The following is a 14,236-nucleotide window of genomic DNA, read 5'->3' on the forward strand; positions in this document are numbered from 1 at the left end:
AATGGGGAGAGGAATGGGGCACTTTCTGAACTCCAACTTGTGCCTGTCCCTTAACTCCCCTAACGCCCTAAGTGGGTCCTTCCCCCCATCGCCGCCGTCTTGTGCCTAAACCCTGTTTGTCTCCTGTCTATTCCCTGGCTAGTGCACTGGCCGGCAAGGACGCTAGCATCACCACTGCAGATGGTGAACAACATAGGGAGATTGACAACAACAAGGCAGACAGTATAAGAGGAACTTAGCTTAACAACTGTCTCTGGAGCAAAACACAGCACAGCAGAGGAAAGGCACTTTTGGATTAAATATAAAATGTAATAGTTTGGTTCCTTTTGTTCTGTAACCGCGCCTCAAAGCCATATGCTACCTATCAGGAGTCCAGTCAGTCAGCCTGTAAAATGGATTGGTGGTGGCTGCGAGTAGTCTGGGGTTATCGCGGAGTTGGTGGTGACTGTACCGGGGTATATATACATATTCCATGTGTTGGAATCCGGAGTGGTATACACCATACGCTCACCATTAGTTTTCCAATAACCAGCCTAGTGGTACGAACACCTGTGGCCTCTTCCATTGATCGTCGGCCAATTGTGTAATTGTCCGCACGATAGGAGGCATCAGAGAGCTGTTTACTCGTAACCTTCTAGGGCTGTGATATGTGATTAAATCCTTGACATTTCCCATATGTCGGAGCTGCCATATTGCATTAAATTAACCCTGGAAGCCCCTTGACGGATATATATTACTATCATCACAAATCCAATCAATCTGATTAAAGTATAAAATTAATGAACCTTTAAAATAAACGTCATAAAGCAAAATAAGATAAAAAAGCCAAAACTGTCATTTTTTGCCAAACCTTTCACAAAAAAAGGCAATTAAAAGCGGTAAAAACACTGTATTGTATTGTAAAGCTACATTAATGGAAAAGAAAAGAAGGAAAAATCGCAAAGGCAAAAATGTTGTTAAAGTTGTATTCGCATTTCCAAGATCTTATCCCAATATGTAGTAGGTGGAGTAAGAATAATATTAGCAAATATCTCCAATTCGAAAAGAACAGTAGTTCTTCTGATTAGCTATGTCGCTTACCCCATGTGTAGGCATTGGAGTAGCTTAGGTATCCATGGTTATCACCATTAACAACTAACTGTCACTATATGAGTGGTTGTTACCTTGGATACCTAAGCTACTGCAATGCCCTGCACATGGGGTAAGCGACATCGCGAATCAGAAGAACTATATTACATTTATAATTGGAGGTATTTGCTAATATTATTATTACTACACCTACTACATATTGGGAGAGGTGTTTGGAGATGGGAATACCCCTATAAAGGGTTAGAATCGGTGATCTAGCAATTGAAGTCATGGAGCGGCAGGTGGACATGACACACGACTCACTGGTCCAGAAGCGCCATCATCTCCTGGTCCTTCTGCTTCATCCTTCTGCCTTCTTCGGACTCCATGCACCTGATGAGATAAGTCCAATTACTCACATAGTATAGGTGAAGTCACACATTGTGGTGTGGAACGTGCAGCTGTCGTCTGATCGGCCCCAGACGCTGTGGGTGACTCACGGGTGTGTGATTTGGTGGAAGTTGACGTACGGCGTCTGCAGCCGCTCTCGCATTTGTTTAACCCAGTTCAGATTCCCGGAGACGAGCGGCATGTTCTTACTTATCTGAGGGTATCCTACAAGAAGGATGCATTTATTAACACTATAGATGTGTATGCTCGTCTCCGCAGAGCGTGCATGTGCATGACAGTTCTAGGATGGGACCGGATGACATTTACCATGCCCAATCTATAGCCGACACTACTGTATAGAAACCATTATCCCACGTGTCGGGACGTGACGCACTCACTGACCTTGCACTGTCACCTCCACCATATGTTGGTCATAGATGGCTTTGGTGGCATCCAGTTCATCCTCAAACATGGCGATGAGGAGCGGGTACTTATCAAACGCATCCTGTGTGATGATGGGCCGGTCCAGGAGGCCCCCGAACATGTCCAGCAGCTGGGAGGAACCCTAAACCGTTACATAGGCAGACAGGAAACACTGCGGGAAACCTGAGCCATGGGGCGACTGCGTACCCGAAACGTCTGCTCCAGGCTGGAGGTATCATCAAAGGCCAGGCAGAACAGCGTCCCCAGCCTCCGGTCCATCTCCTCGATGCTCAGCTTGAAATCTGAGACGTCATTCTCAAATTCCTGCAGATAGGGAAGAAAAGACAAGAAGTGACAGATGACAGCCCAATGTCTGCAGACACTGTTACAGGACTCGTGCCCCTCATCAGCGCAGAGCAAGCGGCTGATCGCTGCATGAGAGGCTGCTAATAGGGACTAGAGGGGCACAGTGTCTCCTGACCACAAGCTGCCATGATGAGATTTCTAGGCCCAGCTAAGCTCACTGAGGGAGAGGCTGTATACTCACCTGGTATGAGATCTGATGTTTAAAGGAGTCTGCTCTGGGTTCACAGTAATTTTAAGAGTTTGGTCTGGGGGTCTTATTTATTTAGGGGCATGGTCTGGGGTCTGATTAATTTAAAGGTCTGGTTTAGGGTCTTATTTATTTAGGGGAGTGGTCTGGGGTCTTATTTATTTAGGGACCAGGCCTAGGTATGAAGTATTTCAGAGTCTGGTGGGAGGTCAGATAAGTTTATGAGTCTGTTCTGGTGTCTGATTAAATCAGTTTAGAGGTCTGCCTGGTCAGATCAGGTTACTTTATGTCATGATCCCAGTGCAGGTTTTTGAGCTGCACATCAGGGGTTAATGTCTGGAGCTCAGTGCAGGTTTTGACCTGCACACCTGGGGTTAATGACTGTAGCGTCTTTCTGGTTCTGGGAGAGCTTCTTAAACCCCTGGGAAGCTCCAATCCCTGTCAGTTATACTTTGCCTTTGGCCGAGTGTGGTGACCTCTGTTTGCCTGTGCCTTGTTATAGCTTGTTTATATGGTTCTGACCCGGTTCTGTTCCCCGTTGTGAGTTTGCCTGTTGATTCTGTACTGCGCTATCCTCTCTGTGTATGACTCATTGCCTGTGATCTGACTACTCTCTGCTCGCCCCTCTTGTACCTTGCAGCTATCTCTGTGTGTGACTCATTGGCTACGTCTTGACTATCCTCCCTGTCTATGCCCCTTGGTAACTTGGTCTCGCAGTTACCCTGCTAGGAGTTCTCTTGCAGCTCCTAGCTCTCTGGAGTTTAGGCCACGCCCCCAGCAGTCACGTGCTTCAGGTCCTGCTGTTCTGAAGTACGCATCTACTCGGCTGCTACCCGCTCCACAGGTATCTTTGAGCACAGTTCGCTTTACTCAGGACGCGCGCACTGGCTTAGTGAGCAAGTTCAGTGCGGTGTTCCTGACACTTTATGGGTCTGATAAACTTAAGGGTTAGTTTCATTTAGGGGCATTGTCTTGGGGTATGATTTATTTAGGGGTCTGGTCTGGGGTATGGTTTATTTAGGGGCCTGGCCTTGGGTCTGGTTTATTTGGGGGACTGGTCTGGGGTCTTATTTATTTAGGGGCCTGTTCCATTTAGAGGCCTGGTCTGGAGTCTGGTTTATTTAGGGGACTGGTCTAGGGTCTTACTTATTTGGGGGTCTGGTTCATTTAGGAGTCTAGTCTGGAGTCTGGTTTATTTAGGGGCCTGATCTGGGGTCTGGTTCATTTAGGGGCCTGGTTTATTTAGGGGCGTGGTCTGGGGTCTTGTTTAATTAGGGGCCTAGTCTGAGATCTGGTTTATTTAGGGGCTTGGTCTGGGGTCTGCTTTATTTATGGGCCTGTCTGTGGTTTGGTTCATTTAGGCCACTGGTCTAGGGTATGAATTATTTAGGAGTCTGCTGGGCGGTAAGATTAGTTTAGGGGTCTGTCTGGTCAGATCAGGTTATTTTAGGGGTGTGGTTTCATGTGATTTCATTGAAATGTCTGTTTTGTTGGTCTAGTCAGGGATCCGACCCCTTCATCTGAATGCAGACTCAGCTATGCAGGATCCTGGTACCACTGAGCTGAAGGAGTCTGACTACAAGCTTGCTGACTGTTTCCTTACTCTGTATATGCATGTACACAGCACTCACCTTGTTCCCTGTGTCCAGGCAGTCGTACGTCTTATCGGAGAACACTTTGTAGACGTCTTGGAACTCCTGGTACATGTCGGCCACCGTCTGGCTCAGAACTTTCCCTTTAGTGCCGCCGAACTCCACTTTCTCCAGTTTCATCATATCCACGGTGGTGAGTAATAAATCCTGCGGAGACCAAATCTGTGCGTCAGCCATGGAGGTTATGTCTGAGTGCACAGACACCACTAGGGGGAGCTCATCTGTATACATAGTGCTTACATGCATTCATGTGGCATCTAAGGGCTTGAACTGCCCGGATTGGAGATACCTACTATCTTGGCGGCTGCAGCAGGAGCGGGGCCCTGTCACGATGCCTCTCCCAGTGCCTCACCTTGATGGTTTCCAGTCTCCTCATGAAGCATTCCAGCCGTGCGAACACAAGTATGGAGGGGAAATCCCACGTCTTCACTTCCTCCCCGCTTTGGAAGAAGCTCGGCAGCTTTTCCCTGCTCCCTTCAAACGTGCTGATCAGAAAGCGCAGGATGGACAGAACCTCCTGGACTCGGCCCGCACTGTCTTCCATGTCCCCCTTCAGCAGGTCCTCCGGGTTTAGGTAGCTCCGAGCCTGCACCAGAAAATATGAAATATCAGGGGAGAGGATGACACAACACTGACAGCAAGCAGAGACCCACCTGCTGGATGAACAGATTACAGATCTCTTGCATCAGGACGATGATCCTCTCGGGGGTGTTGTAGTATTTGGAGCAGGCCCACACCAGGCACAGCACGTGCATCAGAGGAACGATCAAGGGTTTCACCGCGCTGAATTCGATGCTCTCGATTTCTTCAAAATGTCGCTGGAGCGGCTTGAGATTGAGACTGATGTCCTGAGCTTCAGATCGGGCTGCAAATGGGAGCCAGATATTCAGGGTTAGAAGTCTGCACTTGGCATCTCGGCAGCACAAATCTATTCTGCAGTTTCATTTACCTAAAACTTAACAAGCCCTTTAGTAAAATTACTGATCCGGAGTTTGGGGTATTTGAAGCTGCCATCAAAATGAATGGAGAGAGCGGCACGTGATAGCGGGATATACACAGTCACCACCTCCACTCCTGTGATAGGAGGATATACAGTATACAGTCACCACCTCCACTCCTGTGATAGCAGGTATGCACAGCCACCTCCTCCACTCCTGTGATAGCGGGATATATACAGTCACCTCCTCCACTCCTGTGATAGCAGGTATGCACAGCCACCTCCTCCGCTCCTGTGATAGCGGGATATATACAGTCACCTCCTCCACTCCTGATATAGCAGGTATGCACAGCCACCTCCTCTGCTCCTGTGATAGCGAGATATGCGCTAACATCTTCTAGGCTTCTGTGACAGGGGGACATATACAGTCCCGTCAACCACTCCTGTGATAGTGGGACATGCACAGTCACCTCCTCCGCTCCTATGATAGCGGCACGTGCATGGCACCCCTCTTCCACTCATGTGATAGCGGGATATGCATTGTCCCGTCTTCCGCTCCTGTGATAGCAGGACATACACAGACAACTCCTCCACTCCTGTGATAGCAGGACATGCACGGTCGCAACCTCCTCTCCTGTGATAGTGGGACATACATGGCCCCATCCTCCGCTCCTGTGACAGTGGGACGTGCACACTCACCGCTTTCCCTCCTGTTATAGCAGGACATGCGCGCTCACCACTTCTGCTCCTGTAATAGCAGGATGTGCATGGTCTCGTCCTCCACTCCTTTAATAGCGGGACATGTACGGTCACCACCTCTGCTCTTGTGGTAGCGGGACATGCACAGACACTTCCTCCGCTCCTGTGATAGCAGGACGTGTATGGCCCCGTCCTCTGCTCCTGTGATAGCGGGACATGCACGCTCGCCACCTTCGCTCCTGTGATAGCAGGATATGCACGGTCCCATCTCCCGCTCCTGTGATAGCGGGATATACACAGTCACCTCCTCCACTCCTGTTATAGCAGGTATGCACAGCCACCTCCTCCGCTCCTGTGATACCGAGATATGCACGGTCCCATCTCCCGCTCCTGTGATAGCGGGATATACACAGTCACCTCCTCCACTCCTGTTATAGCAGGAATGCACAGCCACCTCCTCCGCTCCTGTGATAGCGAGATATGCACTGTCACCTTCTAGGCTTCTGTGACAGGGGGACATACACAGTCCCGTCCACCACTCCTGCGATAGTGGGACATGCACGGTCACCACCGCCGCTCCTGTGATAGCAGGACGTGTATGGCCTTGTCCTCTGCTCCTGTGATAGCGGGACATACACGCTCACCACCTTCGCTCCTGTGATAGCAGGATATGCACGGTCCCATCCCCTGCTCCTGTGATAGCTGGATATACACAGTCACCTCCTCCACTCCTGTTATAGCAGGTATGCACAGCCACCGTCTCCACTCCTGTGATAGCGAGATATGCACTGTCACCTTCTAGGCTTCTGTGACAGGGGGACTTACATAGTCCCTTCCACCACTCCTGTGATAGTGGGACATGCACGGTCACCACCTTTGCTCCTGTGATAGCAGAACATGTATGGCCCCGTCCTCTGCTCCTGTGATAGCGGGACATGCACGCTCGCCACCTTTGCTCCTGTGATAGCAGGACGTGCATGGCCCTGTCCTCCGCTTCTGTGATAGTGGAATATGCGTTGTCACCACTTCTACTCCTGTGATAGCAGGACATGCACGATCGCCATGTCTGCTGCTATGATAGCAGGACATGCAAGCTTACCACCTCTGCTCCTGTGATAGTGGGACGATTATGGATAAGGATACACTATAGCTTATGTGTCATATAGGTCTATACATATATATACCAGTACCTGCTACTACGTCCCGGAACAAGGCTTTGAAGGCCGGAAAGTAGCTGCTCTCCACCCTCTCCAGCAACTTGGTCATCTTGCACACCTTGCTGGTCTTCAACTGATTGTAGATACATTCCAGGTCAGCGAGTCTGTAGCAAATATCGAAAAATAGTCAAAATTAAATGCAAGAAAATAGATAGTAATGGTTTATAAGATATTGTGTGTAAATTGCAGTTTCTTGTCGGTAATCTCGCACCGGTTTTTCCAGAAGTCGAGCTCCACGTTGGGGTTTGGGTTCTTCCCCAGTAACAGCTGCTCGGAGGAGTCTCTCTTCAGCACCCCTCGAACCTGATGGCTCCACTGAATGATGGCTGACTCGATGGCGTGGACCATCGTCTTGTCCAGGTTGTCGCTGCAGGGGACACAAATTACATCATAAATGTGATGGCGGTCACCAGTATTCCAGCATACTGCCCTCCTGAAATACTCTGTGCTGCTGTCCTACTTTTTTCACATGCTTCTCAGTGCCTTCAGTATAAACCCAGGTCCTGGCACTGCTGCATATGTTCCCGCTCGGCCTCTTACATTCCTGCTGTTCCTGGCATCTCTCCCACATTCGGCCTTTTGATTTGCAACACGTCGATAATCCTCTTTTATGAGGAGCGGAGTAGGTGGATCAAGAGAAATCAGATCAATCACCCCATAAAAGCCAGAACACGCTGCTATTACCCGAGGTCGGGATGTGGCGATTATAAATGCTAGTAATAGGCCATCACTTAAAGTGGTTGTTCCACACTCGAGAATGTGCGGCTCTGCTAACTTGTAAAGGATCATTTCAGGGCCTCATTCTGTGGATTAGAGGCGTATTCCTTCGATAAGACCCCCAGAGATCACCAAATCATCACCTCTCCTGTAGCACAAAAAAACAGGGATTTTTGTGCACTCACCGTAAAATCATTTTCTCCGAGCCACTCATTGGGCGAGAAAGGACCATGGGTGTATGCTGCTGCCACTAGGAGGCTGACAAAAAAAGTTAGCTCCTCCTCTGCAGTATACACCTACCTCTGGCTCCAGCCTGAACCAGTTCAGTGACAAAGCAGTAGCAGATTATAACCATCAAATACAGGTAGAACATGTCAAACCAAAGAACAAGCATAGCCATCAGGCCAACAGGGTGGGTGCTGTGTCCCCCAATGAGTGGCTCGGAGAAAAGGATTTTACGGTGAGTACACAAAAATCCCTGTTTCTCCTTTGCGTCATTGGGGGACACAGGACCATGGGACGTCCTAAAGCAGTCCCTGGGTGGGAAAAAACGACACAACAGATTAAACCCCACATACCAACTGTCTAAAGATGCGCTTTCTGCTGAGGCCTGAGTGTGGACATTGTAGTGCTTCATGAATGTGTGCAGGCTGGAACAGGTCGCAGCTTTTCAAATCTATTCCCCGACACCTGGTGCCGAATGGCCTAAAAAGCACCCACCGACCGAGTTGAGTGTAACTTGATTGCCACTGACGCGGTAAGATTCCTGAATAGCCGAGCGAAACCACCTGGCTATTGTCGACTTTGAAGCGGCTTGTCCCTTCCTGTGGCCCTCGGGGAGCACGAACAACGTGTCCGTCTGATGAAAAGACGCTGTCCGTGAAACATACCTTCTGAGAGCTCTCACGAGATGCAGAGTGTGAAGAGCCTTCTCCACACGGTGTACCAGTGCCAGACAAAACAAAGGTAGAACAATGTCCTCGTTAAGGTGAAAGGAGGAAACGAAATTTGGCAAGAATGGTGGAGACAGCCTGAGAATCCCCTTGTCCCAGTGAAAAATTAAAAAAGGAGCCTGGCAGGATAGAGTAGCCAACTCCAAAACCCGCCTGATTGACGTTACCGCAACGAGGATGAAAGGTGCGTTAGCGAGACGTCCTGTAGCGGTTCGAAGGAAGACTCCTTTAGAACACGTAGGACCAGGTTAAGGTCACAGGTGTCCAAAGGCGCTCTACAGGAAGGTACCACATGGGAGACCCCCTGAATGAAAGTTCTCACCTGCGGCTTGGAAGCGATCCTGCGCTGAAACAAGATGGACAAGGCTGAGATCTGCCCCTTGAGGGATCTCAGCCCTAGGCCCGAGTCCAGACCGGGCTGAAGGAATTCCAAAATGGTGGGAATGGAAAAGACCAGAGGATGACGGCCACAGGCTTTCCAGGTGCGGTGATAGATGCGTGCCGATACAGGCTTCCGAGCATTAATCATTGTGGTAATCACCTCTTGGGAGAAACCAGCGTGGGTTAAGACCCAGGATTCAACGGCAAGCCCGTTAAACACAGGGCCCCTGAGTTCTGGAGGCAAATCGGGCCCTGGGAGAGGAAGTCGCCAGGGGATGTCAGTGACGAGTTGCACTAACTCTGTGTACTACGCCCAGCGTGGCCAGTCCGGAATGACCAGAATCACTGGGACCCCTTCCGTTTTCATCTTCCTGATGACCCTCAGAAACAACGGCAATGGGGGAAACAAGTACAGAAGACGAAACTGACACCACGGAAGAACCAATGCGTCCACCCCAATGACTTCTGGATCTCGGGACCGATCTATAAACTCAGGCACCTTGGCTTTTAACCTTGACGCCATCAGGTCCACATCCGGGGTCCCCCAGCAATGGCAAATCTGCTGGAAGACCTCCGGATGGAGAGACCACTCTCCCGATGCAAGACCTTGACGGTTGAGGAAGTCTGCAGCCCAGTTCTCCACGCCCGGGATGTGATCAGCCGAGATGACTGAGTGGTTCCTCTCGGCCCAATGGAGAATGTGTTCCACCTCGCACATTGCCGCCCTACTGCGGTTGCTCCCCTGATGATTGATATAGGCCAAGGCCGTGGCATTGTCCGATTGAATTTGGATAGGACGACCCACCAGGAGACGATGGAACCGCCATAGGGACAACCAAATCGCCTGAATCTCCAGGACATTGATCGGAAGGCGTGACTCCTGGGGTGACCTACGCCCCTAAGCAGTGTGGTGACGAAAGGCAGTTCCCCAGCTGACAAGGCTGGTGTCGGTAGTGACCACCAGCCAATGGACTGGGAGAAAGTATTTCCCCTGAAGGAGGGAAGACCGTAACGTCCACCACCTGAGCTCCTGCTTGACCCGTGGGGACAAACAGCACAGTCGGTTGAGGGAGAACAGGCTCCTGTCCCAGGCTTCCAAAAGAGCATGCTGCAGAGGACGGAGGTGAATCTGTGCAAAGGGAACAGGTTCCATCGCTGCCACCTTTTTTCCCAGGATCCCCATGCCGCATCGAATGGAATGAGGAAATGGGCGACAAAGTGCCCAGACTCCCTGTTGAGGGGCTAAGACCTTGTATCGGGGGGAGAATCGCTAACCCTCGGGAGGTGTTCAAGGTCATCCCTAAGAAGGAAATCTGCTGAGCTGGGTCGGGGAAAGACTTGTTCAAGTTTATTAGCCAGCCCAGGCGAGAAAATGTGTCCAACATAATGCGGAGGCACTCCACGCAGGCCTGGAAGAACAGCCTTTTGATCAGGAGGTCGTCTAGGGAAGGCAAAACTACCATGCCCCAAGAGTGCAAAATGGACATGACAGCCGCCATGACCTTTGTGAATACCCTGGGGGCGGTAGCAAGGCCGAAGGGCAAGGCTGTGAACTGGAAATGTTCTTCGCAAACGGCGAAGCACAGAAACCTCTAGTGAGGGGGAAAAATTAGGATATGAAGGTAAGCATCCCGGATGTTGATGGAAGCTGAGAACTCCCCCTTCTCCATCGAGGAGATGACGGAACAAAGGGACTCCATCCTGAAGTGCCGGACCTTGATAAATTTGTTTAGGAACTTTAGGTCCAGGATGGGCCTCACTGTTCCATCTTTCTTCGGAACCACGAACAGGTTTGAGTAGAACCCCTCGATCCTCTCGTCTTCTGAAATCAGAGTAATAACCCCGTCTTGGCGGAGTGACTCGATGGCTTGGTAAAACAACAGAGCCCGCTCACCAGTCCTGAGCCATAGCGCCCGTCTAATAGATACCGCGTTTGATGCCGCAAGCGCAGCGCAGTTAGCCGCGTCCAGTGATGCGTTTATCAAGGAGTCCTCAGCCAAGAAGATCTGATTGGCCAGATCCGCTGCCTCCAGGGGAAGATCACTACTCTGTATGGCCCTATTCAAAGAATCTGCCCAGGATACCATGGCTTTAGCTACCCATATCGCGGCGAAGGAGGGAGAGAGTGCCGAGCCCGAAGCCTCAAAGACCGAACGGGCAAGACTGTCTATCAGGCAGTCCGTGGGATCTTTAATGGAGGATCCGTCTGGTAAGCATAGGAGGTTTTGGAGGCCGAGCGAGATAAGGGTGGATCCACTGGAGGGGATTCCACCCACTGATTACGCAGATCAGATGAGAAAGGGTATCTGGCCTCAAGAGGCTTCTGACCTGTGAAGCGTTTATCCAGCCGCTCTCTATGCAGCCAAACTATGTCCTGAAACACAGGGTGATTGCCAAGTACCCTATGAGGATGTTTGGTCCTTTTGAAGGACATCGCATGGTCCGGGGTAGAAGTAGATTCCTCGTCAACCTTCAAATTCTGGTTGATGGCCTCTATGAGACTATCCACCGTTGCCTGGTAATCCGGCGAGTCCAGGTCGAGGGGCCCGTCAGACTTGTACTCAGAGTTCTGTTCGCTACCAACCCCTGGTGAGGGAGAACAAGAAACGGAGCTCACGGATGCCGAGGCGCCAGAAGGCTCGGGAGTCGTGATATGGGTCCGTTTTCTAGATGCCTGTGTCTCCTTCGACTGAGACAGGCCCCTGCAGGCCGACGGTTCCCGTGATGTAGGAGAACCCTTTAAGACAGGCAGACTAATGGAGGGATCCTGAAGGGACTCAATTGCTTTGGCTAAGGAAGCCATGGACTGCAACAGTGACGAAGCCCATTCAGGGGGACTAGGTATACTGGGAACGGTTACAGCGGAGGGCTCCTCAGCGTGTTCGGGGTCACAGGTTTCATAGAGTGGAGTATTCTGTCCCCGCGGCAATGCAGCCTGACAGGAGGTACATGAGGTGAACAACACTGTATGTGGTTTGTTAGCCCTCTTGGATGCTTTAGAGAAAGACCTGCTGTACCCTTGCCCAATATGGACAGAAATGGCTAATATCCAATATATACTACAGGGTAGGCTAGAGGTATAAAACAGCGCAGCTCTAAGGCAGCGCAATTGCCCTATGTCAGCTCTGCTTAGAAGGGCCAGTGGGTATATGGCGGTACAGCAGTTACCCAAGGTCCTGTGGCCCTGAGAACGGTCCTCCTGGGGTCACAGCCTTATGTCAGGGAACCACTGGATTATGGCGAGTTTGCGGTCAGAAATCGTTCCAGACAGGTTGCAGTGGACGAGCCTAATGATGGCGCAGCCCTATGCCTCTCCTTCCTCACTAAAGATGGCCGCCGGGATTCAAAGAAGGCGCTCTCGCAGTAAGCGAGAAGCGCCAAGCAGGTGGGCGGGGCCGCAGGTTGCAGCCTAGCACAGGCTGAAGCTGGGGACTAAATTACCAGCGCCGGCCGGGAAAGCACCAAGGACCCGGGACACGGTGCAGGAGCCCCCCCCCCGGACCCCAATACTCACCTCCAGAATAGAAGAAGCGCCGCTAATGCAGAAAAAACGCATTCCATCACCGCTGTTCAATCAGTGGTGATGCAGAAGTGGCTGCGCGGATGCCATAGGTGCCTCTGTACATCCTAGGGGTTAACTCCCCAAGGATCGGACAGGGCTGTTGTCTGGCTGTAGCCTGGCTTCAGAAGGTGGTACATGGAAGCAATACTCAATGTTCGTATCTGTTGCTGGTGCGGGGAGATCGGCGCCCTGAAGGGAATCGTCGCCCCTAAAATAGCTCAGGCCTGACTTGCACGGTGCAGGAGGGGGTACGTGGAGGCGACATTCCACGTTCCCGCCTGTTGTTGGTTTGGGGAGATCGGTCCCTTGAAAGGATCCGTTGCCCCTATATTCCTTGTAGAAAACAGTAAAAAGGTAAAAAATGGAACAAAAAATAAAATAAAAAATTATGGTCTGAAGAACAGACCCATGTGCCTTCTACAGACACTAAGCATGAACTGGTTCGGGCTGAAACCAGTGGTAGATGTATACTGGAGAGGAGGAGCTACTTTTTTTGTATTCACTTAGTGTCAGCCTCCTAGTGGCAGCAGCTTACACCTATGGTCCTGTGTCCCCCAATGAGGCGAAGGAGAAATGTTCCCGCATTAAAAGTGATGAAACTCCACAGCACGCGGATATAATCTGCCCCTTTGGATGCCGCAATTCTGGAGGAGTTACCGGAGCCTGTACTTACTGCTTCTCGCTGTCGTAGTCAATGTACTCCATCTTCTCAGACCCTGAAGGTAAGGGCAGTAGCGTCTTCCCTTGTACCTGGCCTGTCATGACAAAGGTGCAGCTCTTCAGGTTATTGACGTGACGCATGACATCCTGGGACACCACATGCGGCCAGTTCTGATGGTTCTTTGAATTGGACAGGACTGGGCTGACGATCTGAGGAGAGAACATTTCACAACCTTACAACGGTGGAAAGAAGCGGGCCTAAAAAGAAGTTAATGAATGCTCTGCGGTGTTCCTAAAGATCAGATCACAAATTATCTTGAGAAAGATGTAGTATTACAATGTTCATCTTGTCTCATAACTACTGAGGGGGATTCTATCTTCAAATGTGGGGTACTGCGATGGGCACAGGGTCACCCCTAGTTATGCTAATCTGTATGTTGGCAAGAAGGAGGAGTCCTTCATCTTTCCCAACCTATATTTTATATCTTACTCTAGTTTTTACCTGAACATTTATTTTACTTTAATAAACATATACTATATATAAATAGTTTTTCAGTCACTTAGTAATATTGTTTTCATGATTGCATCTATAATGTTTATCTCATTTATAAAGGCATGGAAATGAGCCTAAAGGGATCGCAATTCCCACATAGGCCTCACACTACCACAAACTTGAATTATGTGATACGCTGATGAAAGAAAGCGCTTCTCTCAGAAAAGCATAGGACATTTCTGGTTTTTCATCGCCTTTGTGGTTTGCAGTTATGTCACTTTGGCAGCATGAACATTTGTTTTAGAGAGACATCAACACCTGGGGAACTCTCAAAACGAGATCTCATTATGGTGTATCACCACACGCCACCACCTCCGGATTCCTTCACCACAACTGATTGATCTATGATTTTTTCTTGTGGACTGCGCACAGATGCACAGGTCATTCAGCACAATATCCTGCATTATTAGCCTGTACCTAAATACACTGCTCAAAAAAATAAAGGGAACACTTAAACAACAGAATATAACT

At 50.1% G+C, this 14,236-nt stretch overlaps 2 protein-coding genes across 3 annotated transcripts in view; one reads left to right on the top strand and one right to left on the bottom strand.

The window, feature by feature from the left end:
* Positions 1 to 14,236, bottom strand: part of DNAH9 (dynein axonemal heavy chain 9) — a 254,999-nt gene that overhangs the window by 214,477 nt on the left and 26,286 nt on the right. Inside the window, exons 2-11 of one of the 2 annotated variants that reach the window (XM_073579695.1) lie at positions 13,226 to 13,422; positions 7,151 to 7,306; positions 6,913 to 7,043; positions 4,740 to 4,951; positions 4,439 to 4,672; positions 4,066 to 4,233; positions 2,089 to 2,205; positions 1,861 to 2,011; positions 1,569 to 1,683; positions 1,393 to 1,461 (exon numbers count right to left, since the gene is read on the bottom strand). In XM_073579695.1, the coding sequence (XP_073435796.1) occupies positions 1,393 to 1,461; positions 1,569 to 1,683; positions 1,861 to 2,011; positions 2,089 to 2,205; positions 4,066 to 4,233; positions 4,439 to 4,672; positions 4,740 to 4,951; positions 6,913 to 7,043; positions 7,151 to 7,306; positions 13,226 to 13,422 (1,550 nt within the window). Of the gene's footprint in view, positions 1 to 1,392; positions 1,462 to 1,568; positions 1,684 to 1,860; positions 2,012 to 2,088; positions 2,206 to 4,065; positions 4,234 to 4,438; positions 4,673 to 4,739; positions 4,952 to 6,912; positions 7,044 to 7,150; positions 7,312 to 13,225; positions 13,423 to 14,236 lie in introns of those variants that run through there. The other variant, XM_073579694.1, reaches the window with a different exon arrangement.
* LOC141094010 (E3 ubiquitin/ISG15 ligase TRIM25-like) overlaps positions 1 to 14,236 on the top strand; it is a 56,810-nt gene that overhangs the window by 5,296 nt on the left and 37,278 nt on the right. The window lies entirely within an intron of this gene.

The sequence above is a fragment of the Dendrobates tinctorius genome, unplaced genomic scaffold (genome assembly GCF_039654945.1).
Source record: "Dendrobates tinctorius isolate UK_male_01 unplaced genomic scaffold, ASM3965494v1 ptg000063l, whole genome shotgun sequence".
NCBI classification, from domain to species: domain Eukaryota; kingdom Metazoa; phylum Chordata; class Amphibia; order Anura; family Dendrobatidae; genus Dendrobates; species Dendrobates tinctorius.